We start from the raw sequence: 26,973 nt of genomic DNA on the forward strand, positions 1-26,973 counted from the left end.
ATTGCATCTGGCTATGTGCCTTTTATATTTTGGTTCTATTTTCACTGTCAAGTTGCCCAGGACACCTCCACATTTCCAATCTGACTGGTATTTTTAGTGGAGGATTAACACTGGAGCAGAAATTTTATGAGTTTTCATGAGATCATTAACTGGCATTTTAGTTTAGGTGGACCCAGAGTAATAGGCCCTGTGCTGGATTATGCTTGTTTTAGTTCCTTTTTAGATAAAACAGGGATTTGGTTAGCATAAATTCATTGTAATTGCCATTTATTGTACATCTACATGCACTGCCCCATGAGACTATAAAAATGAAAAGAACAGTCTCTGCTTCCTCTAAATAATTTAGGGAAAAGCACTTTATTAACCATAAAACTCTATAAAGATGGACAGTATGGTATCATTAGCAAGTAACTCACAAATAATGGGGAAGAAAGAGATAAAAACAACCAAATATACCACCTGGCAGAATGAAATGTACTAAAAAGGAGTTCCTACTATTCACTGCAGGAATAAAGAGAAAAGAGGGATGAATTCTGCCTGGGGGCATCAGGGTAAATTTTACAGGGGCGTCAGCATCTGAGATGGGCCATGAAGGATGACAAGGACTTTGACAGCTAGGGCTTCGGAGGAAGGGCACTCCAGGCCGAGGGCGCAGCATGGGCAAAGGCCTCGAGGTGGAACACTGCAGGGGATCCGGGAAGAGAAGCACAATCCGGGGCTGCGTGTGGCCTAGTCTCATGGAGGGGTGAAGGAGGAGGTCAGGCTGGAAAGGCAGGGTGAGGCATTTATTATCTTTTAAGAAGCTACAGCATTAAACCATTACAATATCTTAAAGCATTTAGTAAAAAAAATGAAACGTCAACTCTCAATCACATACGTGAATAGAAAAGAACAAAGGATAATGCCTAGAGATAGATACTTCCGAACCAATTTGTACTTGTCTTTTAAGTTATTTCTATTATGCTGACATTAAATTATGATGATGTCTGATAAGCAGAGAATTTACAATAGGTCAAGTAGTTTCAGCATCTATGTGATAACCTCTAAATCCTGGTCTTCATATGAGCTTGCCTTCTTAAACTCACAACATCCCTATCCTATTTCCTTCCATTTAGCTGTACATTCACTCCTTTAAGTCCCTCAGAGCTGAGGAGGTTTCCCTGGATTTCGAACACCCACTAAGACTGTATATTCCCGACCTTGCATTTTTCCCTCTCACAGTGGCCTGCTGCCTGCATAGCTCCTCATCCCACAGCCCGTCTGCACTGTCCAATCCTCTTGGCCTCTTCACTGATTTCTCTAAGCATGGACCCCAGGGTCAGCCTTTCAACTGTGCTCTCACTGGCACTTCAGAATCTCTCCCCCTGAGAAATCTTCCCCATGTCTGCTTTGTCAACCTTTTCACATTGATGGGCCCTAATGACTCCAGCCTGGGCTGGATGTGAACTCTGGGTATGAATCCCAGGTCTGTCACTTACTAATTTTCTGACTTTGGCAACTGTTTCATCTCTCTGAATCTCCATTTCCATATCTGTAAAGTAGAGATGATACTTTCCCCAAAAAGCTTAAAGTTTAGCAATCCCATGGTAATATAAGATGTGTGTAGGTGGGGAGGGGAAGGAGTTTAGTAAGATCCATGCACAGTACTGCTATGATAGAAATAACAGTAGTGAACTATATTACTATTATTATTCCTAGTCCCAAGCTGTGAAGTATTGCTAGAGAAAGCTGAGGCAATGTACAATGACCTACTACAGACTCAGGTTAAAATAAACCTGGCAATTCTTAATTCTTTTGTTTTTTTCTTTTCTTTTCTTTTCTTTTTTTGAGATGGAGTCTTGCTCTGTCACCCAGAATGGAGTGCAGTGGTGCAATCTCAGCTCATCGCAACCTCCACTTCCCGGGTTCAAGTGATTCTCCTGCCTCACCCCCCTACCAGAGTGGCTGGGATTACAGGTGCCTACCGCCACGCCCAGCTGATTCTTGTATTTTTTTTTTTTTTTTTTTTTTAGTAGAGACGGGGTTTCACCACGTTGGCCAGGCTGGTCACAAACTCCTGATCTCAGGTGATCTGCTCGCCTCCCAAAGTGCGGCAATAACAGGTGAGAGCCACCACACCAGCCCAATTCTTCATTGTTGTCAGATCCCTCATTTGCCTGTCCCAAACCTCTCCTATGCTCCACAGCCGCCTGGGGCTCCCTCCTCACTGAGAACAGTATCATGCAGCCCAGCCTCAACATCTCTCTTCACCCTTCCTCACCCAGAAGAAAGCGACTCCCGTCTTTCCTGTGCCTTTACCGTCGTCTGCCTTGTACCAATTATATCTTCTGACAATTCACGTTTTCATCCCCATCTCCACTGGCAACATGGCTGGTTCTTGCTTTCCCAGACCCCTCCACACTGCTCCCTCTCTGTCCTTTTGCAGACCTTTCCACTTTCTTGCTGCTCGTTTCCTTTTACGCCCCAGCAGCGTGGTTTCACCCTTCTCCTTCCCAGGTCACAAAGCTCTAGCTGTCACAACGAATGGTCTCTTCTTTGCCCTGACCACAGTACTTAATAACATAAGCAACCTCCCCTCCCCCACCTCCACTTTCTGGAACAACCTCCCTACCCTGTCACTGAGTCACTGTTAACTAAGCATGTGACATGTGCTAAATGCTGAGCTGGGACAGATGCAAAGGAAAGTACCATTTCCTGCTGAGTAGCTCCTGTTCTTCTTCCAGGCTACAGAACACACACGTGCCTGTGGATTTGCTATTTTCTCCCTGTATTCTCTCTCCTTGTATGACCTCACACGTTTCCTGAGATCTGATAAGGTTCTCTACGAGAATGGCTCCAATCTATAATCCCAGTCTCGCCCTCTCTTCCATCCTCCAGATCGATGTTCCAACAGCCTGCCAGACAGGGTCCCACAATCACCTTCAACTCAACACATCTAAAACCCAACTCTCCCTTTAACTACACATTCATTTCACTCTCTGCCTTCCTCCTTTCCTTTAAAGTGGACCATTTTCCTCGATTTCAGTCCTCTTCCCTTTCTTTCGGCTCCCACAGGTGTTGTGACTCCAACCTCTTCACTCTCCTCTGCAGTCTCTCCCACGTGCTCTCTTCTTCTGCTTCCACCAGCACCTCCCTACTTGGTGAACATGAACTCGGCCAGGTCCAGGCCTGCCCTGGGTCGCAGCTAGGTGACAGCAACGGCCCCGACTGGTGGCACTGCCTGCTGGCCCTCCACTCTAATCTTCCTGTGTACCACACGTCCAAGATGGATCTGCCTAGAGCCTGTGTTTCATCTGGGTGTGGATCAGAAACGATCCTAGAACCCCCAGTGCCTCCCAGATGGGCACTTGCTGTTTGACATAATTATTTCCAGAAATTTCATTATTTTATCATTATTGTATGAAGCAAAAGAGAACTATTCAGAATAACTACCTTTGTTCTCTCAGCATTATTCTTTCTGAGGAGAGCATTTCAGAGCTTCCCATTAACCTTTAATCCGTCTACCTTTTCCAATAAAAACTCAATGGTCTAGACAAACGGAGTGGGCCATGATTTTCCTTAAACGGATTCTGTCTGCCTTAAACCATTTCTCCCAGCATTTTCTGTCTGATATGCCGGCCCTCTCCATTTTCTAGTAAGATCTTACCCGCTGGTCAAGATGCAGCTCAAATGCCACTTCAGCAATAAAGCTTCCTTGATCAACCCAGGCAGGAGAAGTCAACTGTGCCCCCCCCACCCCTGAACTCCCAACTATTCACAGCAGATTTCTGGCTCCTGAACTGGATTCCCATACTGCCAGCCAACCCAGACACATATAACGAGGCTTGCTTCTAAATGACGTTGCCAACAAGCATTTGCTGAAGTCGTTGGCACTAGATAGCATGCTAAGTCTTCACACTCTCACTGGCTGCCTTTACCTGGCCTAGCACAGGAGATGGGGAGGAACCAGTGGCTGTGGCTGGAGTAAAGGCGGACCTCTGCCTTAACTGGCCGGCACTTGGAATGGTGAGAGAGGGCTGGGCTGCCCATGCATCCCAGTTATCCGTTTCTGGTTTCTCATTTGTGCTGGTGGGCCACCTGGAGGGAAAAGCACAACACCATGAATAGCAGGCACTCTCTAATATGCCAGCTTTTTACCCACAGTACAGTGCCAAAAAAAAAAAAAAAAAAAAAAAAAAAAAAAAAAAAAAAAAAAAAAAAGAGAGAGAGAGAGAAAGATGGTAACCGAAGAGCCTGTGCAACACAAACCCAGTATATTTATGTGGCTTTCTACAGTTAAAGAACAAGGAGGAGGCTGAGCACAATGGCTCATGCCTATAATCCCAGCACTGTGGGAGGCCGAGGTGGGCGGGTCACCTGAAGTCAAGAGTTCGAGACCAGCCTGGCCAACATGGTGAAACCCTGTCTCTACTAAAAATACAAAAATTAGCCGGGCATGGTAGCGAACACCTGTAGTCTCAGCTACTCAGGAAGCTGAGGCAGGAGAATCACTTGAAGTCGGGAGGTGGACATTGCAGGGAGCCAAGATCGCACCACTGCACTGCAGACTGGGTTAACAGAGTAAGACTCTATCTCAGGGTAAAAAAAGAACAAAGAGGAGAAGAAAAGGCATTAGGCTTAGGTTTGAGTCTGAGCTTCATGTATTAGTAATAACCCCCTCAGGCAAATTACAATACATTTTCTGAATTTTTATTTCCTCAGTGATAAAATAGGAACAATACTGTGCCACCTAAGATTAGCTGTGAGGGTCACATGAAATAGTGACTAGGGAAACACTCTGTAACTGTAAAGTACCAGAGAAATATCCTCATTTGATCATGATCAGTTGTAGTAACAATAGTTAAATGAGAAAAAAGAAGCTACGTGCTACATGGATCGGGAGCTTCTCAACACCATTTCTCTGACCCATGCATACTATAGTAAGCACCTGGTCATATGCCTGGATGCCACGCAATTACAAGTGGCATCCTGACAGCAACCAGTTGTCCTGAATGCTGGGGACAGTTCTAGTTTTGTGATTTTAATAATTTTAGATAAACAGGCTGGGCATGGTGGTTGATACCTCTAATCCCAGCGCTTTGGGAGGCCAAGGCGGGAGAATCACTTGAGTTTGGGAGTTCAAGACCAGTCTGAGAAACATACTGAGACCTCATCACTACAAATAATTTAAAAATTAGCTGGGCACGGTAGCATGCACCTGTAGTCCCAGCTACTTGGGAGGCTGGGGCAGGTGGACTGCTTGAGCCCAGGAGGTCAAGGCTGTTGTTGTGAGCCATGGTTGTGCTACTGCACTCCAGCCTGGGTGATGAAGTGAGACCCTGTCTCAAAATAATAATAAATAATTTTAGATAAACATATCTGTGTGAGTGCAGATCTAAAGGCAATTTACTTTTTACATCTTTGTAAGATATATAAACAAATCTGAAAATCAAAATAATTCCTGATTTTTGGTTTAGAAAACAAGATGCCCAAAATTATAGCAAGAGAACTGCATACCATACATTTATTGAGGAAGAGTCATCCTGATTTGATCCATAGCAAAAAAAAATCCTGTAAAGTATGGTATTAGTCTTCTATTTTAGCCTAAGCTTTAGTTTTCAGAACTTTTCAGTCGAGATCAAAAGAGGATGGGAAAGCTTCAATTTGGAAGTCAAGCTAATGGAAGGTTATTGGTTTTTTTTAAAAGCAGAGATTAGATGAGGGGAACCTTCTTTAGCACCTTCACCTTATTTCATGGAAAAATAAAGTATGAAAAACTTGCTATTCCTTACATCTTTCCCTCCACTTCCTCCCGCCCTGGGTAATTATTCTTTCTTTCCTCTATTTGTTCCATCTGATTCTTCTCCAGCAATACATCTGGATTCTTTGCCTTTGATTTGTTTCTTCTGAAAGATGATTCGACTTGAAAAAAAATTTAAACACTTCTTATTCAAATCACTCGTACTTGTGTCTTAGTATAAAATATTTTTAGACAATTGCTAATCTAGGTCATGGCCCTATAAACTGGAAGTCTGGACAGCAATTTCATCTATCATCTCAAACCTCTGCTTACACGCAGTTTTTAAAATGCCACTTCCTGATGAACCAGGGCACAGAACTAACCGTGGCCAAGCGCAAACACTTCTTCATTCTACTGTACATTTGTGTAAGATTAATGAAAGTGGAAAGCTTGAAAGGAAACAGCTTTCTATCTTATTCAGAACCACATGACTGAATTCAATTTTTGCTTCTGCCTGGCAAGAAAAAGTGCTATTTGCATGCAGGAAATGACTGAAAATTTGCTGACTGACATGGATGTCAAAACAGATTATTAGGAAACTATATTTCTCCATTCCTTCTACAAGAGTGATAGATACAAATACACTAGTGAACAAAACAAGATCATAGGCAAATATTTTGTAAAAGCCAGCTCCCTTTCATAGAGGGACAACCCAAGACTATGAAAATACTTAGAGGGGGAAAAAAAAGATGGCAAATTAGGATTTCAAAAATCACCAGGAAGAGCCCACTAACACGTACGTGGAGCTGAAGTCGGCCCAGTTATTGGGGGTCGTGGAGGGTTCTGAAGAGGTTACTGCCAAAGGGGCAGGGGTCTCACGCAAGGCCAGTTTGGGGGCAGGGGCAGATGTTGAATCAGTCACTGGTTTCACTGGAGCAGGAACCTCATTTTCTGGGATTTTCTCTGCATAGTTTGCAGGGAACCATCCTGTCTTTCCTTTTAATTCTCCTCCAAGCCATCCGGGTTCTCCAGTTTGGCTTTCATCCACCTGTGGAAAAAGTCAAACCTTCAATTTAAGTGGAACTAAATCAACCCCTGAATAGACCCAGCACCTTGCTACAGCAAAGTCCCAAGCCTCTGCCCTCTTTAGACTGACATATGGCATAGGAATTTCTTCATTTTAGTCCAAGTGTCTGGGAAGAGTCTCTAAGCAGTAATGCTAAAAAAAATGCACTATAATTCAAGTTCTTACTCTCTGTACTTTTTTTTAAAGCCTTTCCCCATGCTTTCCTAATAATGGCAGTTGAGACAAAGTGCCTGGAGTCCTCAGGCATGTAATTTAAATATTTTAATTTGGGAAGTGACCTGACAGGCTTCATCACTCAGAAAGTCACGTAATTATTAAAAATAATTTGACTTGGGTTTATTATTTAAAGTTGAAAGAAAAGGGTTCAATCAATATAAATTCGGTACTCTGAAAACCTCCAATAAGTAAGTAGTATTTTTTCAGTATAGGGACAAGGAAGATTTTAAAAGAACAAGGATTTGCTTCCATGGGAAGCAAAGCTGACTGCTGCTGTGTTTAGTCATTTAAAAGCTCCACAGACACATGATGAGAAAATTAAGGAAGTCATTATTTGCAGCAATAATCAATTTTATTAAGTAGTTTTCTTTTCCACAAATTTAACTTGCATATTCTACAAAAGTGCACATGAGAATACAGAATCATACTGTTCAAAAATTTCACAGAGGCTATCACACCAAATGCTTTTAAGCTTTGCATTTTAATTCTGACTCAAATGAATCATCCAAAATGGCCAAAACAATTCTATTTTTCTTTATAAGTTGCCCCTACTATTTTATGAGTAACAGGAGAATGACTTTGGAGGACAATCACATTTGCTATTAGAAAATTTATTTTCGGCTGGGCACAGTGGTTCACGCCTGTAATCCCAGCACTTTGGGAGGCTGAGGCAGGCGGATCACCTGAGGTCAAGAGTTTGAGATCCGCCTGGGCAACACAGCGAAACCCCATCTCTACTAAAAAAAAAAAATACAAAAATTAGCCGGGTTTGGTGGTTGGTGCCTGTAATTCCAGCTACTTGGGAGGATGAGGCAGGAGAATCGCTTGAACCCAGAAGGTAGAGGTTGCAGTGAGCTGAGATTGCACCACTGCACTCCAGCCTGGGCGACAGCGAGACTCCATCTTAAAACAAAACAAAAAGCTTATTTTCATTACTATAATTTTTATAAGGATCTTATCTTATGAAACCTTATATTTTATTTTTATCCCTTCATAGCTGCCTAAGGAGTAAAACATCAAACACTTCATTGGACATTAAAGTTGCTGCTTAGAATTCAGACATGGGTAGGCAGGGTCATAACACAACAATGATTTTGGAAAAATCTGACAAAAATATCAGTTGTCTAACCCATTCAAATATTCAGTAAAAACTAATTAAAAATAAAGCAAAAAACAATTACATTAAACAAACATCTATCCGTATGTTCTAAGTGGAGAGTAAGTAATAGGGTTCAATATTTATTAGCTTATTTGAATAAAAAAATGCTTGGGGTAGAGACAGAGAAAACAGAATACAAGGCAAGGTTTACTACTGAATTCTACCTGTTATTTACAAAATATTCAGCAAGTAGGGGATGCCTACTTGCTCCACTTTAGGGAATCTTTATTGTCACATATAAGAGCAATGCTTAAAGCTGAGAATTCTCCAAACAACCAAAAAAGGGGTTCCCTCGGATAAAATGCAGTAACACATCCAAAGGTTGAATTTCTGGCTTCACAGTTCTGTCATTCCTGCTCACACTTACACCCACGTGAACACACTAGCCACTTTCCAGTAATTGTTTTGTTCGTACTGTTCTTTTTCTGGGCAGTCCCAACTGTTTCTCTAGATGAGGACTTAAGATAAATTCTCCCCCGTTTGGATCTTCTTTTATGCTAAACTCAAATGGTTAGATGCTGGTGATACACTCTAACTTTGCAGCTGCTCCGCACTAGAAACATAGCTGTCTCTATCCAAGCCAGGTCCTGCCAGGCTTCTTAGTAGGCTCAATAATCAAGATCAGTCACCCTGGTTCTAGGACTAAAGGTGCTGTCAGGCAGGAGTGGGTTAGGAGCTTGAGCCAAACACACGATTACTTAGTATCAAGACTGCAAAGTGTAACAATCAAGAATAGGGCTCTGCAGTTAGACCATCTCAATTTAAGCGCTAGTTCTACAATCTATTAACTGGTTGACTCTGGGCAAGTTTAATCTCTTGACAACTCAGTTTCTTCATCTGTAAAATGGGGATAATAAAAATACCTGACTTATTATAATGCTCACTGTGAGAACGGACAAATATTTACACCAATGCCTGGCATATAAGAAGTGCTAGATTTTTATTTTATTTATTTATTTTTTTGAGATGGAGTCTCACTCTTGTCACCCAGGCTGGAGTGCAGTGGCACGATCTCGGCTCACTGCAACCTCTGCCTCCTTGGTTCAAGCAATTCTCCTGCCTCAGCCTCCCAAGTAGCTGGGATTACAGGCACCTGCTACCACACCCGGCTAATTTTTGTATTTTTAGTAGAGACAGAGTTTTACCATGTTGGCCAGGCTGGTCTCAAACTCCCAACCTCAGGTGATCTGCCCGCCTTGGCCTCCCAAAGTGCTGGGACTACAGACACCTGCCATCATGCCCAGCTAATTTTTATATTTTTAGTAGAGATGGGGTTTTACCTTGTTGGCCAGGCTAGTCTTGAACTCCTGACCTCAGGTGATCTGCCTGCCTTGGCCTCCCAAAGTGCTGGGATTACAGACACCCACTGCCACACCTGGCCAGATTTTTTTTTTTTTTAAGTCATCTCTCTTATTGTCCAGCTCTAATTTTGTGCTGTAGTTCTCTTACTTGGGCTTCTGTCCTGTTCTAAAAGCCTGGTTTGACTTTACCTTCACTCGAGGTAACAATCTGTTTCTTTGTACAGGAGTGCCCTGCTCCTTCTAGGTTGACTTTGCAATAGCAATCCTTTCAGGGCTCAAGTCAATCCCTTGATTGACGGGAACTCCTACCCATCTGCTCATTTTGAACCTCCTCAAAGGTCAGCTGCTTTGCTTAATTGTGTCCCCTGATCTATTGTCATTCCCTTGAAACAATGGGTCATGTTTGGTTAATAAGACTTTTAGGTCAGGTGTGGTGGCTCACTCCTGTAATCCCAGCACTTTGGGAGGCTGAGGTGGGCAACACGATGAAACCCTGTCTCTACGAAAAATACAAAAATAAGCTGGGCGTGGTGATGCATGCCTGTAATCCCAGCTTCTCAGAAGGCTGAGGCAGGAGAATAGCTTGAACCTGGGAGGCGGAGGTTGCAGTGAGCCAAGTTTGCACCACTGCACTCTAGCCTGGGTGATAGAGCCAGGCCCTGTGTCAAAAAAAAAAAAAAAAAAAAAAAAAAAAAAAAAAAAGATAAAAGACTTTTGGTGGACATCTGGAATGGGATCTGAAACCCTGCGGAAATGTCCTCCCCCTCCAGTAAACTGATAACACCAGCCTGTCCCCACATATGATAGAAAGCATGCTGGTGCAGTGTACACTTAGGAGTGAAGGAGGGGCCACATCAGCCTCTTATCTCCACAAGCAAGAGCTTCTACCATCCCCAAGGCCAACAGTGAAATCAGTATTTCACTTTTAAGCAAAGAAATCCACTGGTCTCAAAAGCCCCCCAAACAATAGTCTCAATTACTTTAATTTACTCTTATAAGAATATACTAATTTAAATAAATTATTACATTTTAAGACTCAGGGGATGTAAGAGACATTCATTCTTAACACCTAAATTAAATTAACCACTTAGAGCACAGAGGTCAGCATATGAAAATGTGAGATATTTCTTCCTGGATTTGGAAAACTATCCAAAATGCCAATTCAATTTTGGAAAACATACGATTGTGGCAGGCCAAGAAGTAGGAACACAAACGGCTTTGTAATATGACTGGTTCCAATGTGGACTTTTACACAATGTACAATTTACCCACTGGGGGCCTACAAGGGAGATTTTATTATCAACAATTTTGGTCTCAATACAATTTCATTTATCAGGCACACTGTAACACCCGAGTGTATTTGGGGGTAATTCTAGTGAAACATCATTAAAGTGAAGTACAAACACCAGATACTGTTCACATTTCTGGGACTATGTTACACAGCTAATCTACAAAATGTTAGCAATTACACACTGCATACTGTAGCTCACCGATGCAACAGTCAAATATACACAGCAGCCACTGCAGGTTCAAGTCCATTTGGCTAAAGCCTGACAATATTACACTTCTTTTCTCAATTTTTATATGCTCAATGGCTGCTGTCTTCATTAGGTAAGATTACTATTTCTAAAATCTCTGACCTTGTCACAAAGGAGGGAAGGAGAAATTCCTTTTTCCCTCAAAGAATATGATAAACAAGTGTAGCAAACAGGTTTAGCCTGTGTATTCAGACCAGCTGACAGTGGCTGCATAGGATGTGTTGAGGAGTGTAGGTAGCAAAATATTTTTCATGGATTTGCTGGTTTTGAAATGTAAGATTTCTCCCCAAATTCCTAGATGAGGATATTAAAACTTTTTCTAAAGCTCCAACCTGGAGGCTGGCAAATTTTTCCTCTGTTCCAACTACTCAAGTCTGCCATGATAGCACAAAAGCAGCTGTGTAGACAATATATGAATGAAGGAGCCTGGTCATGTTCCAATAAAACTTTATTACAAAACAGGCAGTGATTGGGCTGGATTTAAGCCAGCCCTGTAATCACGTGTATACTGGTCCCTCAAAACTGCAGTGACATTACGGCCTATCATTACTAAATGAGCTCTGTTCAGATGTTTAATCTATGGAAATCTATGGCAGGTAGAGGAAAAAGGTATTGCTGGCTACATTTTTTAAAATGTCTGTCAAGAGAAGAAAAGGAAAAAGTATGAGTTAACAATTGTTACAAGAGTAACACTAAGACAAACAATTTCCAGAATGAACTGACTGGCTAATGACTGACAACTACTAAAGTCCATTCCTCTTTGGATGTTTTTGTGAGGACATTTTCTAGAACTGATTTAGGATTAGTCCTGACAGGAAAAAAGAGATTAGGTTAGATTGTGGTTCCTGAAATTGACTCCCTAACAGAACCACCTGGCCAGGCTTTCAAATACTGTATATGCAGTAAAGTTCCCAGAATCTCTGGGGGTGAGTCCTGGCATGGTTATTTTTTGGAAGCTCCCTCAGCAATCTGGATGTGTTCAGGCCTGCATCCGTCCAAGGAGAAGCATTTAAACCAAGCTTGTCCAATCTACAGCCCACAGGCTACATGTGACCCCAGGACAGCTTTTAATGCAGCTCAACACAAATTGGTAAACTTTCTTAAAACATTATGAGATTTTTTGGCGATTTTTTTTTAAAGATCATCAGCTATTCTTAGTGTATTTTATGTGTGACCCAAGATCATTCTTCTTGCAATGTGGCCCAGGAAAGCCAAAGGATTGTACACTCCTGATTTAGATGCTCAAGATACATCTCAACAAAACAGCAGTGAGCCTAGGTCTTCTCGTTTCTTATGCTCTACTAATAGGTTACAGATGTCAAATTTGATTTTCACCCTCCCAAGTTTTGGAACTTCCCAATCAAGACAGGCCATATATTTTCTAAGCCTTAGTCATCAAGGTCAAACTCAATCTCACTATAGAGATATTCTCTATATCTCTGTATCATCACTTTACACTGATTCCTCTTTTAAATTTCTAGCAGAGTTAGTGAATATTTATTGAGAACTTCATCGAATATTGGCCTTTTCATGTATTTCTCTAGATTTTTCTAAAAAGATCTTAAGCATATGAATGACAGACATGATAATTTTCTATGAACAACAACATTGAAAATGGTGCTGTATACAAGATATCACATTAAATTTTTGTTAACCATGAGAAATTATATTTTTGGATAGAACTGGGCTAAGTTTTTCTAAAAGCAAAATATTTTGAAGGCTTAGACTGCCTACATTAAAAAAGAAAACACCATTACACTGTTAGACTTCTAAAAATCTAACATATTATAGTAAGCTATAACCCAAAGAAGTTTGAGGAATTTGAGAACCTGATGACTGTGCCCACAAAAGTAAAAGCGAACCCCTGATTTTTCAACCTAGAGATACTGAAAGTAACGTTCTACTACATGTTGCATGCTCATCTTCTGTTAACTGCAAAACTCACAAAATTAAAAAAATAGAAATCTGTTGCTATTAGATGTCAATATCTATCTTTTTGTATTAATTGTTACCCTCACAAAGATAACACAGCTGGAATGGCACTTGGAGTATCACAATGCATTTTGCACCACAAAATCGAAACACTGCTGTCCCTTCCGCAAGCCAATGAATGATGCCTAGTAGTACACTCTACATTTCATTACATGTTTGGGAGGTCAGAGATAAAATAAACACCATTACAGTCCTGGGTAGATATTCTCTGCTATACTTGTCCTTGAAGTTGAATTTATGTTTAGTGTTTTATTAAAAATTACAACTTAGATACATTTATTGAAAATAATATAGAAGTCTATAAAATTCAACATGAAAGTCCCTTCTTTACTGCCCAGTGGCAACCACCATTAACAGCTGGATACACATATATTTCAAAATTGTTAACTATACATAAACACATAAATACATATATAGTTTTATTTCTAACAAAAATGCAATTACGTTGTACACATTTGTCTGCTTTTTTTATGGGAATCTTATTTGTATATGTGATCTATATAAGTTTTAATCTTCGGTATATTTTTTAGCTATATCATAATTTATTTAAACCATCCCTTTACTGATGGACTTTGGCCTGTTTATTTGCTTTTACCAACACCACTGCAGAGAAAGAACATCTACATACACACATATTTGTGCATGTGCCCAAAAGAGGAAGGAGAGGGATGAGGGGAAGGAGAAAAATATTTCTGGGGCACAGGGAATGAGAATTTTAAATCTAAACAGGCACCGCCAAATTGCCTTCCAAATCACTTAACCAACTTATACAACCATGCTAACAACGTACATTATATCCACCGTCCTATACTCTTTTTTTTTTTTTTTTGAGACGGAGTTTCACTCATGTTACCCAGGCTGGAGTGCAATGGCGCGATCTCGGCTCACCGCAACCTCCGTCTCCTGGGTTCAGGCAATTCTCCTGCCCCAGCCTCCTGAGTAGCTGGGATTACAGGCACGCACCACCATGCCCAGCTAATTTTTTGTATTTTTAGTAGAGACGGGGTTTCACCATGTTGACCAGGATGGTCTCGATCTCTTGACCTCGTGATCCACCCGCCTCGGCCTCCCAAAGTGCTGGGATTACAGGCTTGAGCCACCGCGCCCGGCCTCACTGTCCTATACTCTTGACAAAGCTGGATATTACCGGACTTTTAAACTTGCTCATTTGATAAAGGAACAACACTATTTTGTTTTTTAACTTGCATTTTTCTGATTACCCAAGAAGCTAAGCATCTTTTCATGTGTTTTTTAAATAACTGACTTTTTATTTCATCTGTGAATATGCCTTCCCACCCTCTGACAATTGTTTAAGGCTTGTGGGCCTCATTCAAAGTTAACTGTTTGGAGTCTTTATGTAACAGGGATAACCCTTTATGTAACTCTTGGTCTCATATATTTTGAAATATAGACATTTTAATTTTTGTATTTTGTCAACTGTCCATTTTTGCCTCTTACGACTTCAGTTTTTATAGCTTAAAAGGCCTTTCTTAGCCAGAAAATTATTCCAATATTCTCCTTAAAAATTTTTTTTCCCAGAATTTTATCTTTTATGTTTAATCTACTTGGAACTCCTTTTGGTCTACGGCCTGAGATGGAGACTTGACCTAATCCCTGGCCAAACACAGAGCATTCAAGTTAGTCCTCAAAAGGAATCAGCAAAAAGAAACCCAGTACACAAACTGAGAGGGCTTACTTTAAAAAAAAAAAAAAGACACAACTTACTACACAGACTCAAACACATTTTTACTGCCACGACAACACCCAGAGATATGTGTACTTACACAGAATTCAAGTGACTTAAAAGAACAAAACATTGAATCAGATGCAGACTTCCTGACAGTTAGGCAACACTTACCCATTCCCCTTTAACCTCCACCAGGAAAGCAAAGGTTTGAAAGCAAGGCAAAATATATGTTTAATGACATGCTTTACTCTTACAGCATATCTAAACTCTACGCATCTCGTCAAGCTGGTGGTTAACTAGTCAATTTGAGGAAAAGGTTTCAATAGGCCTAGGATTACAGGTGAAGCCCAAATATGTTCCCATAAAACAGCAACACTTTCTCATTAAGACATAGATCACCTGTAACATTTCCTTATCATAACATTTCATAACATTCTCTTATTTTAAGACAAGAGCAAGCTGCTTCTCTGTACCTTGTGTTGCAACAATATCCGGTTCCAGAAATATTAGCCTGTTTTTCTTTAAGCATTAAAAAAAATTGTAATGAGGTCCTCACTGATGTGACATTGTATTTTCAGAAATTTTAGACTCCTATTATATGGTATTTATATATTTTATAATTAATCTGCTTTACAGGAGACACTACTTAAAATATGAGGCAGTATGAGTAAAGTAGCTTCAGGCTATTAGAAACCATGGTGTAGGAAACAGCAGGTGGTGAAGTCAGAAGAAAGCTGACAAACACACCCTACTGGCTCAAATTACCATGTGTGTGTACAGAGTGGCATGCCCAAACTACCAGTTCTTTCTGTAAAGAATGAGTAAGGCTGGCACCCAGCATGTTTCAGACATTCAATAACTGTGTGCTGAATGAAGGCATGGAGTATATTTGAAGAAGTTTTTTATTATTATTAGGGTGATTTTAATTTTTAAAGATTTGGAAACTGGGCAACATAGGGAGACCCTGTCTCTACAAAAAATAAAAAAAGAAAAATTAGCTGGGTATGGTGGCACATGTCTCCGAGCTACTCAGGAGGCTGAGGCAGGAGGATCACTTGAGCCTGGGAGGTGGAGATTGCAGTGAGCCACGATCATACCACTGCACTCCACCCTAGGTGACAGAGTGAGACCCTGGGTCAAAAAGAAAAAAAAAAAAAAAAAAACAACAACCAGTTAAAGAAAAAATAATTTGGGACCTTTGGCCTTGCTTCTTCTAGCCCATGGTAATTACAGAGAAAGCAGCTATTAGAGAAAGAAAAAAAAGGGGACAGAGGAATTGATTTATCTAGGTACCAAACATATTGTTCTTTCTATGTATTTTAGCCTATTGAAGATCTGTCCTATACACAGAGACATGAAGTGTACACGGCAAGATGAATGCGTGAGTAATATTATAATGACCTGTACAACACCCTTTATACTTCAAAGACATACAGTCCTTGGGCAAGAAATATGTTTGTCTCAATTGCTAACTTTCATAGTTCTTTAAAAATTCTAGGTCAGGCTTGGTGGCTCATGCCTGTAACTTCAGCACTTTGGGAGGCTGAGGTAGGAGGATCCTTTGAGCCCAGGAATTCAAAACCAGCCTGGGCAACACAGAGAAACCCTGACTCTACAAAAAACACAAAAATTAGCTGGGCATGGTGGTGCATGCCTGTGGTTCCAGCTACTTGGGAGGATGAGGTGAGAGGATCGCTTTGCTTGAGCCCAGGAGGCAGAGGTTGCAGTGAGCTACTAACGCACTACCGCACTCCAGGCTGGGTGTCAGAGCGAGAACTTGTGTCAACAACAACAAAATCTAAATTATAAAGTAATGCTAAGAGTAATGCAAAGCTGACTATTTCTAAGACTCTAAAGTGAGTAACTAGAACAAGGAACTATTTTCTTTTAGAAAATAATTTAGATCAACCATGTTGTCTGATTTTCTTTCTTAAACTGGTTCCTATAGTTTTAGTCACATCATAAGATTATTATTACAGTTAAAGGAAAGAAACAATAACAGCAAAATTCTAACTATCTTCTGTTACAGAGTAGGAAAGCAGATTAACTGTATAATTCATTACTCTTTTTACATAATTCAAAGTTCGCATAATTAAAGGGAAAAAGATGATTTGATGAAAGATACAAAAGTTATCATTGCAATTATGAGAATGATGATAGAGTGTTTTGCATTTATAACTATTTCTTAAAGACTCCTGGCCTCCTCCCACCTTGGAGGATCCGTGTGTGTATGTGTGTGTGTGTGTGTATACACATATAATTATATAGTATATATATTTATAATCATAGTATATAAGTAGTAATCTAAACTGAAATTATCATTTATAGATTTTAAAATAAGAATACATTGTCTTTACCAACTCAATTTTAAAGTGATGTTAGGATACGTTTTTTTAAATACCACCTTTGATTTTAATAGAAAAGAAAGAAGATTGAGCTTCTATTATACTTTAAAAATCTAGATGCTGGATTATTGGGTTTCATGCTCACTGACAATCTCACAGTTGTCTAATAAAGTGCAAAAAGAGGACAGAGGCTAATCTTCAACAGAAATGACCCTCTCAGTGGAGTCTTTCTTACCATGACTATGTCTCCTGGCTGGATAGTGATTTCATCATGGCTTCTGGATTCAAAGGGGTATAGTGCTCGATAATATACCACTTTTACATTTTCCTGTGCAGAAATGGTAAGTGGACCTTTTTCTGTTCAAAAAAAGGTGGGGGGGACAAAAATAAATAATTACAGAGAACACAAATGTATGACAATAAGCCAAACAACTAACATCTCCTGTATTGCCTATCTCAACCTCTGAACTGTTTCCCTTCATTCAAGGAATTTATGAAATACATACTGAATGCCAAAGGGAAGCCAAATCTGACATCAGCAACTCAAAGCCAGAGAGTTCATTAGTGACTCTCTCTAAACAGAGGTCATTCCAAGGCTGAGTGCAGCGAGGCTGCCTAAAGGTTCCTTGTCTCTGCCTCTTGGCTTGGGCTCTAGCAGTGCAGCTCTGTAAAGCATCAATACCCTCCTCCTCCCTACCCAGCGTGTTGAGTACAATGCAGCAGTTAGGATATGACCCAAAGTCTGAATCAGCCAAGAAGCAAACTTGTTTGGGAGGGAACAGAGGCACCAGTTTCCATACTGAAACATGAAAATGCAGATGTTTTAGGCTCTTAACATGGTCATATAAAACCTAAGTGCTGATTTCAGTTATACTGATAATCCCCGATGAAGAGAGTCTTCTCCACATTTCCTGGGGAAATAATGAGTCTAACGATAAACTCTAGATGAAAATAATTTAGATTTTAAATAAAATAAAATTTTTAAAAATGCACATGAGCAGAGGCTATTTCGGATTCTGGTTAGCAACAACTAATAACAGACCTCTGAGCACTTTTACTCAAGAGCTATAAGTACGTTGACATATACCTATCTTATCTGAAAAGCAATGAGGAGAAAGTATTATCTCCATATGATTTTGAACTGTATGACATGCAAGATTTCCTACTGACTGAAAGGGAAAAATAAATCCTCGTTTTATACTAGGAGGACGCATAAAGAACTTAAACTAATTGCCTAGATCAATGGTGAAATTATTTTCAGATAAAAAAACCTATCGACCCCGTCTCTACTAAAAATACAAAAAAATAGCTGGGCATGGTGGCGCGTGCCTGTAATCCCAGCTACTCAGGAGGTTGAGGCAGGAGAATTGCCTGAACCCAAGAGGCGGAGGTTGCAGTGAGCTGAGATCGCGCCATTGCACTCCAGCCTGGGTAACAAGAGTGAAACTCTGTCTCAAAAAAAAAAAAAAAAAAAAAACTATAGAAAAATAAATTTGCCCCTCCTATGACATGGCTGCTACTGTGTAGGTCTGATGACCTGCCAGTCTTTCCCCTGGACTACGTGCATCTGAAGGCAGTAAGGTGCCTAATGCAACTCCATACTTCACGCCCATCTCTGCCCACTATGCAGCTGGGAACCAGTAAACCTTTATAGAATAGCCTGAGTGTTTTTCCTTTCTTTTCGTTGTGTATACTGAAGCACTAAAAAAGCACACCGATGACCAAGCAAAATTGGTGTAATTTACCACACAAAGAAAAAGCAATGACTTGCTTCCGCTGAGTATTATTTGCAAAACTGTACAATCACACAACCACACAAGAATCTTAAATACATTCTAGCTTACATCCGATATTATAAAGGATAGCTTTTGCTAGCTATTCCAATTAGATCGGTCTTTCATTTATCTCTTTTCTTGGTCTTCCATTTATTTATTTATTTATTTTTTTAAGGCAAATTAGGCCAGGTGTGGCGGCTCAGGCTTGTAATTTCAGTACTCTGGAAGACCAAGGTGGTAAGATTGCCTGAGGACAGGAGTTCAAGACCAACTTGGGCAACAAAGTGAGACCACATCTCTTTTTTTTTAATTTTCTTCTGGAGAATATACCACATAAGAGACCCCATCTCTTAAAAAAAAAAAAAAAAAAAATTAGCTGGGCATGGTGGTGCATGCCTATAGTCCCAACTACTTGGGAGGCTAAGGCAGGAGGATTGTTTGAACCCAAGAGTTTGAGGCTGCAGTGAACTATGACTGTGCCACTGCACTCTAGCCTCGGTGACAGAGTGAGACCCTATCTCAAAGAAAAAAGAAAATTAAAAAAAAAAAGAGAGGCAAATTATATTCAAAGGGCAAAACGTTGACACTTTTCAAAAAGTAAAAGCACTTTTATGCAATGCAGACCAAAGACAGTGAATCCCACATCAGTGGAGGCAAGGGTGAAAGGTGCCACTTTCTGTTGCAGAAACAGCTCAGAAATTCCAGGGAGGGAAATAACAAACCAGAGAAACAGCAGGTTCTTTTTGCAGCATAGGTTAAGACCAGTGGAACTTCATGCCACTTTTGTTAACTCCGTAGAGGATTCATGGATGTCAGCGTATTGTGGGTCAGAGGCTGGCACAGTGGTGGGAGAATTACAAGATCTCAAATGACCCCAGGGAAAGAAGAGCTGCCATGCTCAAAATAAGAGACTGATGTTCTCATCTGTTAATGTAGCCAAGACAGGTTCTGATAAGATATGGGCATTTCTCAGGAAGATCTGGGAGAGAAGACAACTTATTTTCTAGAATTATTTTTGGCTTCTAATACCTGCAGTAGACCAGGATGCCTGGACAGCTGGCTTAGCTGGTTCTTGATGCTGATGGAAAAGCCGACCCAGCTTGTCTTGTGCTTCCTGTTTGCATTTGTCCTCGCCATCCTTCTTTTTGACACTCTCTTCCCTTTTCAGTTTTTCTTCCTCGTGGAGTTTTCTTGGTCGCTGATGCTCGTCCTCCTGCTGCACATGCTCCAGCCACTGCTTGTCCCTTTCCTGAGCTCGTCTGCCAACAAACATGCTTAATTACAGCAAGGAAGCAACCCTAAGTTAACACTACTGTTGCCTCTTTTCACAAAAAAAGCTCCATCCAATAAATGGGATGGTAAACATCAATGAAACTTGTTCTTCAGATGGGGCAACTGAATCAGGGCTCCAATTCTGAGTGAGAAGAAATCACATGATTTAGGAAAACACAGAGAAAATTTCTGATGTATTTTACCAAGTGGTTGCAAGAATAAGAAAAATACTTCTTAATAATAAAGCTGGTATTAAACTGCCAAAACAAACAAACAAAGCCATAAAACAGAGAGAACATAACTTCTATAAAAATAAAGTACACCCAACACTGTAAATGAAATATCACTTAAAATAAGTCCATGATTAATCAGGTCACTAAAATTTCCCCCCAGCAAAGGGCACAACACATTTATATGCACACACGTTGCTCCCAAAACCTGAAGCTGAAAGCAAGAAATTGTTTTATTGATTTCAACTACTTTGATTGTGTTTTTCAAAGTAGCTACCACAAAATATATAATTGGAATTAAACCTAGGCCTTGAGATTTTTGATGGCCTCAACCTGAAACCCACAGTAAAAGACTGAGAATGATTTTTCTCATTCCTTAATACTTTATATAAAGTCAGAAAATATTTAAATGAAACTAATATGTAATACCAAATGACATAACTAGCTCTTCATATATTAACTCCTTTAACCTGCCAATCAGGTTGGTAGGTCCTAGTATTACTCCCATTTACAAATGAGGAAGCTGGGGCAGAGATATTACATGACTTGTCCATGTCACACAGCCATATGTGCCTGGCCCCAGGGTCTCCACCCTGAACTGCCATCCTGTGACAAGACTAATGCACACAGGTCATTGGCTGGAATTAGGAATCTGCCATGGGAACATAATTTAAACAAACTACTTTTATTCTCCATTGTCAAAAAATTACATTTATTTCTACTCTGTATAAATGTGAAATTTTAATGCAGAAGTCTTTTAAGCTTAAATCTTAAACATTTTATTTACAACTTGTAAAATGTCTTTTAAGAAAGCATAAAAACATTTTTTGGAGGGGTAGGATGTTGTTATTCATGACAAAAACCATAATAAAATTATATTTTGTATCAATAAAGGTCACCATCCAGTGTATAACCATTGAATTTCTGAAGTTAATTTGGAGTACTTTTTATCTATATAATTGGAATATATTACATATTATATTTTTATTATGCTACTTTCTGTATTATGCGATTTTTATGTATTTTTCTATATTTTATGTTTATTTCTACTCTGTGGGAACACAGCAGTTCAGTACAGTATAGTGTGAATAATAAAAACATTTTATAAACTGTGGAGGTAAGAAAAGGATGGAGTTAATCAATATATCCAAGGAGGAGATCCTTAGTCTGACCCCCAACAAAACCATAAAACTATCCTGTAAATTGGTCTGAGAGCCCAGATACCTCCACATTGGCACTGAAAAACAAAAATACAAACCAAACAAACAGAAGACTCTGTATACCCATAAGAAAGTATTCACAGCTCTGGGCAGGTTAACTGAACTCAGCCCACTACAGTCAATGACTTGCCTCAAGTATCTGTTTCTTCATCTTTTTAATCTAATTTTAATTACCAACTTTTATAATCTATAGCCTGTCATTGGGACATTTGGTCATTTTTGTTTTGTGCAGTCTAAAATTAACTGACATTTAAAAGACAAATACCCAGTAACAAAATCAGACACAAATTTCTACAATTTACTACAGAAAGTTACAAGTAAAAATAAAAATATCACAAACACGAATCTTCAAACAAAAACAGGTCTGTATCCTATGCACTAAGCAGCAGTGGCAAAATTTCCCCTTTTGTACTAAAGTTTAATTTGCAGTTGAAAAACAGAAGAAGGGAAAGAGAGGGACCCAAGCTGACCCTGCCGGAGAAGCCCTGTGTGGGGCGCTAGCTCAGTGACTTGGATTTCAAACCAGGCATTCCCACCCCTGTTACTAAAAGGCTGTGAACTGGAAACGTTATTTTGGCCATTAGCATGCAAATGAGCACACCAAGTGTCCCAATTTCCTTGTATAATTCCATTTATCCACATAGTAGTAGCTTGAGAGAGTTCTGGGAACTAACCAGAAACTTCAGGGGGTACTGATATATGCAAAGATTTAGATATACACGTGTTTGTGTTTGCACTCACACTTCACATGCACATGAAAGACTGAAGGTTCTTTCTGGTGCAGTAACTTCTTGGAAAAGCCAGGCAAAGAATAGTAAATCCTCAAAGTTCCTTCCAGATGAGTGCATAATCCGCAGAAGACTCACCTTTGGGCTTCTTCTTTTTGTTTTTCTAATTCTATGATCTTTCGCTCTTGTTCTTTCTGTTTCAGTCGTTCTACCTCCAGGGACTTTTGCTTCTGGAGTTGCTGCTTACTATGTATTTCTCTTAGTTCCTATAAATAATCGAGAAACATTTCATGCAGCAACACGAATGACAGGTACATCAACTATTTATCAGCATGCAACATTTCATAGTGGGAAGCCTAGGACACTTAGGAGGTAACATTTAAGAGTTGGAAAAAGTCAACTTGGAAAGCTAAAATCACACCACATTTTGACATGACTGATTTCCAAAGGCCACTTAAGATTACATTCTAGTAAGCCATACACATTGTTACATTTTCCATGATCTGCTCTAGAAGCAACCTGCTAGAAAAGGGCAGGAGAGGAGCTATACTGCTAAAGGCTCAGCAATCATAATGGAATATAACCAGTTCCAAGACATGGCAATGATCATGATAATGTTGATTATCAATCAACACCAGCCTCTACTGGCTTTGAAAATACACATACCTCTTCATTCACTACTCTCCATTCAAACCTCACCTCCTCCTTTCACTAAGCTGCCTTAGAACAAACGAACATCTCTTTGCTCCCTGACTTCAATTCTTCCCCCCAGGGTCATTTTTCTTCAAATTACACCTCTTCCAGAGCCTCTTTTCCAACTAAATCTATCCTTCAAGTTGCTAACTGCCCCAAACTAAACCAGCAATCAGGCTGAAAGTAAAAAGCTATAATTTGATGATGACTACCTTGGATCCAATTTCCTCACTTGAAACTAGCTGCAGGAATAGCAGTAATTTCCTTAGCAGGCTACTGAAAATAAAATGCATTCTATATTTAAAGTACTCGAGTCAGAAGTTTAAACACCTGAAAATATGAAGAACAAGGAAACGTCTGCCGAGGAAGAAACTCTCTGATTCCATAGGAGTCAAATGGTCACCAATAGATTGAGTCACTGAAACTCATCTTACTTCTTTTCCCTTTCCCTAAGTTCCTGTTCCACATGCCAGGTCTGCTGCCATAGGGAACAGTCCAATTTGTGCTTTACAAAGGTACCTTTTCCTGCTGTGTCCTGCCTGGATGTTCCCAGTGTCATCTGCTAGGTTCCCCACTGAAACCCCTTCCTCCCTTCTTTTCCCTCCTCCCAAGTCCCTTCCTTTCCTTCTTTCTTCCCTTCTTCTGCCTTTTCCCCTTCCCCTTTTCCTCCAGTGCCTCCCTCTTCCTAAGTACCCCCCCGACCCCCTAATCTCCAGTTAAACTTTTTCTTTTATCTCATTTTTCCCTTTTAAAGTCTTACTTGGGCCAACAATAAATCAGATGAGTCAAAATGCCCAGTAGAGCCAAGGTATCTTTCCAGTTGATTTCTCAGTCTAACTAGGGCTGGTCCTCCCAGTAGTTGGCCCAGGGATCTCTATAGGGAGATTTAAGGACTAAGATTCGCCCTGTCTTCTATCACCTTTCTCACTGGCAATACTAGACGGGCAGGGTTCTTCCAGGCCCTAAAACTCCTACCTTTAGATTAATTCAGGATTGAATAACAAAGATAGAGCGTTTATCTGTAGAAGGTCAGTGTTAAAATGCACTTGTTATTGGAAAATAATCCTAAGGATTAGGCTACTCTTTCTTACTAATTTTACTAAGGTTGAAGTTAAAATGCATATACAGGCTGGGCGCAGTGGCTCATGCCTGTAATCCCAGCACTCTGGGAGGCTGAGGCAGGTGGATCATCTGAGGTCAGGAGTTTGAGACCAGCCTGACCAACATGATGAAACCCTGTCTCTACTAAAAATACAAAATTAGCCAGGCGTGGTGGCACATGCCTGTAATCTCAGCTACTTGGGAGGCTGAGGCTAAGACTGGAAAGCAATGATGAAGCTTCACATTGACTGTTAAGTGCTAACTGAGATCAGAAAATCAACCCTATGGAGAAAGAAGTCCATTTTTCATCATCTTTCTCACTGCCATATCAAGGGATTTAAAACTTAATTTAAATGTGCTAAAAAAATCAGCAGTATTGGTGTTCATAGTAACCTAGAATCAAGAACAAATAGTAATCAGTAATAACATAAATGAAAATTTCATTTTCAATACTATCACATTCTTAAATAGGTTCAGAAAAAATAGTTTACAGCAAAAGACTACACTTAAAAGGTACAAAACTAGGAATCAAGAAACCAGGATTCTATTCTCAGGTCCCTGACATGAGCTGGCAGATGAATCAGAATTAATGACCTTTAGGTGCTCTAGTTTTGGGATCTGTTAGATCTTAGATGTTGTTCATCACATAAGTATTTATTTCAGTGTCTGTTTTATTTAGAATTTGATTCTTAACTGCAAGAATAAGTGAAAAAAGCATAAGCAAAATAACCTTGAGCTGAAATTAAATACAAAAGAGTAAGAAATGATGGAAGAGAAATAACATTTTAGTTTGATGTTCAGAGATCTGCTTATATATTTTAAAAAGTCCTTACTTCATCCAGGAAAAATGTATTTATAAGTAGAGTGATATTCAAAATATTCAACAACAGGTACTGAACAACCAGAATGGACACTGGCCATGAGGTATCAACATACTATAATTGATAGCCTGTAGGTACGAATGAAGATTTTTCATTTTTCCCCAAGAATTATACTGCACAGTTCCTTTCTATACTAGGCTCTTATAACTAAATATGGATTTGCAGATCATTGATTACCAGATGGAAGTAAAGCTAGCAATACCTTAGGAGGCACTATAAAATTGAAAAGCTTATGAGAAAAAGTGATTTTGAAGAATCTACAGAAAAAAAATCCTACCTATGACACAGCTTCAAAAATAATTTTTCAATGTATCAAATACATGAAAAAAAATATTTAAAAATTTTTAAACACACTTGTTTTCCAGTATAGCTGCATTACGGGATGGGTTGAACCAATCTTTGGAACTGATTATGTAAGTTACAGCTTGCAGTACCTCCAAGAAGTGGAGCTTACAGGAACCATAAAATAAGCTAACAGAAGGCTCTGGCACCTTATGATCCAGATTTCAAGATGGCAAAGTTTTTCTATCATTTCTTCACCCAAGTCGAACACTGCTGAGATACACAGTTGTAAGGAAATTAATGTGCTTGCCCATTGGCAGGCATTCTGGGTCTTCTCTTTTCTTGGACTTAAGAGTTTACTGTGGCACGAACCAAAATAAGCAGAACATGGATGATTTCTAAGTTGATAAGCTTTTCAAAAAGTTGAACTTCCAAGAAGGTAATCTACAGAATGACGGAATAATACTCTAAAAAATGAGTAAATGACTCTCCTTCCTTTGCCACAACCAAGTCCTTAGAGAACACCCAATCTTTTCACATAGGGGAGTAGACGGCTATACTATTCTCTCATTCTTTCAACACTACTAAAGAGACTCAAGTACAATTACAGTTATTAAGAAGTATCCTTTTAATCCTTCCAGAAAAAAAAAATTTCAAAGTGACACACAAATATGGTGTCACTAAATTCTTTAGGAAATGAGCAAACTATTCAGGGAAATGGCTAAGGAAAATTTCACCACATTGAAAGTATCAACTTTTCCTGGTAGGCAACTTGATTAAAATGACCCTCAAATTCTATTAAATCCACGTGGAATTTGTCACAGTTATTTCACAATTACAGCAGAAAGAAACAAATAAGAAATTACCATGAATCAAAAGTCAGTATCTCACTTGGTTCTTCCTAAAATTAATTGATTTTTTTCTAAAATGAACAACTCTACAAAAACATGTTTCTTGTCTGGATATTAATCTAGCAATATAGTATGGAGTGTCCAACTTTGTTGATTTTTCTTCTACAAATTCTATTCAAATGTATGATATGTTTTACACTAGGCACAGTATGTAATTTGATATTATCTTCTAATAAAACATAGTTACAGTACTTTCTTAATAAATAAGAAATTCAGTAGTCAAGAAGTTTTAGCTGCGTGTAACAAATAAATACTTATGTGGGAAAAAATTAAAACTATAAAATGTGTAGTATATTACTAACACATATATATATTAAAATAAGGTTTTTTTTTGAAGTAAAAAACAAAATACGCAGAATTATGATGATACAGAGCAGAGTTGCTTAACCAGGTTCTGTGAATAAGCTTCAGCCCTGTGGATGCTATGTAGCATGCAGACTTGGGGTATATGGACATTTTTTCTGGTAGAGAAATCTCACAGCTTTTATTAGTCTCAAGGGGTCTTTGATCAAACCCAGCTTATGAACCACGATAAAAAATTATTAGCATATCAAGATTCTGTTTTATGTTAGTTAAGATAAATGAAAATCAACTTGCTTTTAATTTTCTTCCCTAGACCAAAGAGGGAAAAGTCACTTACTTCCCCTAAAGAGCTAAGATATTTGAACCATAAAATATCTTTGGACATGCTAGGCACAGAGCCAAAGTATTTCAAAAGCAGTATGTCTGACAAATTGAATACCCAAGAAGATCCAACTATTTTTCCCCTGAGAAATGTGGCTCAAGTTTACTGAAGATGGCTGTTCTACTGCTATGTTAAAAGGCACAGAATCACT

The 26,973-nt window shown here is 39.4% G+C and overlaps 1 protein-coding gene across 9 annotated transcripts in view; it reads right to left on the reverse strand.

Moving 5' to 3' along the window:
• The window catches only part of ITSN1 (intersectin 1), a 242,499-nt gene that overhangs the window by 81,039 nt on the left and 134,487 nt on the right, over positions 1–26,973 (reverse strand). For 5 of the 9 annotated variants that reach the window (XM_032276600.1, XM_032276602.1, XM_032276604.1 and 2 more), the window contains 6 exons: positions 22,408–22,535; positions 19,849–20,078; positions 17,280–17,401; positions 14,871–14,885; positions 6,520–6,767; positions 3,918–4,077 (listed from right to left, as the gene is read on the reverse strand). In XM_032276600.1, the coding sequence (XP_032132491.1) occupies positions 3,918–4,077; positions 6,520–6,767; positions 14,871–14,885; positions 17,280–17,401; positions 19,849–20,078; positions 22,408–22,535 (903 nt within the window). The remainder of the gene's footprint in view (positions 1–3,917; positions 4,078–6,519; positions 6,768–14,870; positions 14,886–17,279; positions 17,402–19,848; positions 20,079–22,407; positions 22,536–26,973) is intronic. The other 4 variants (XM_032276601.1, XM_032276603.1, XM_032276608.1 and 1 more) reach the window with 1 other exon arrangement.

Source organism: Sapajus apella, unplaced genomic scaffold (genome assembly GCF_009761245.1).
Source record: "Sapajus apella isolate SASKATOON/1434 unplaced genomic scaffold, GSC_monkey_1.0 scaffold8, whole genome shotgun sequence".
NCBI lineage: Eukaryota > Metazoa > Chordata > Mammalia > Primates > Cebidae > Sapajus > Sapajus apella.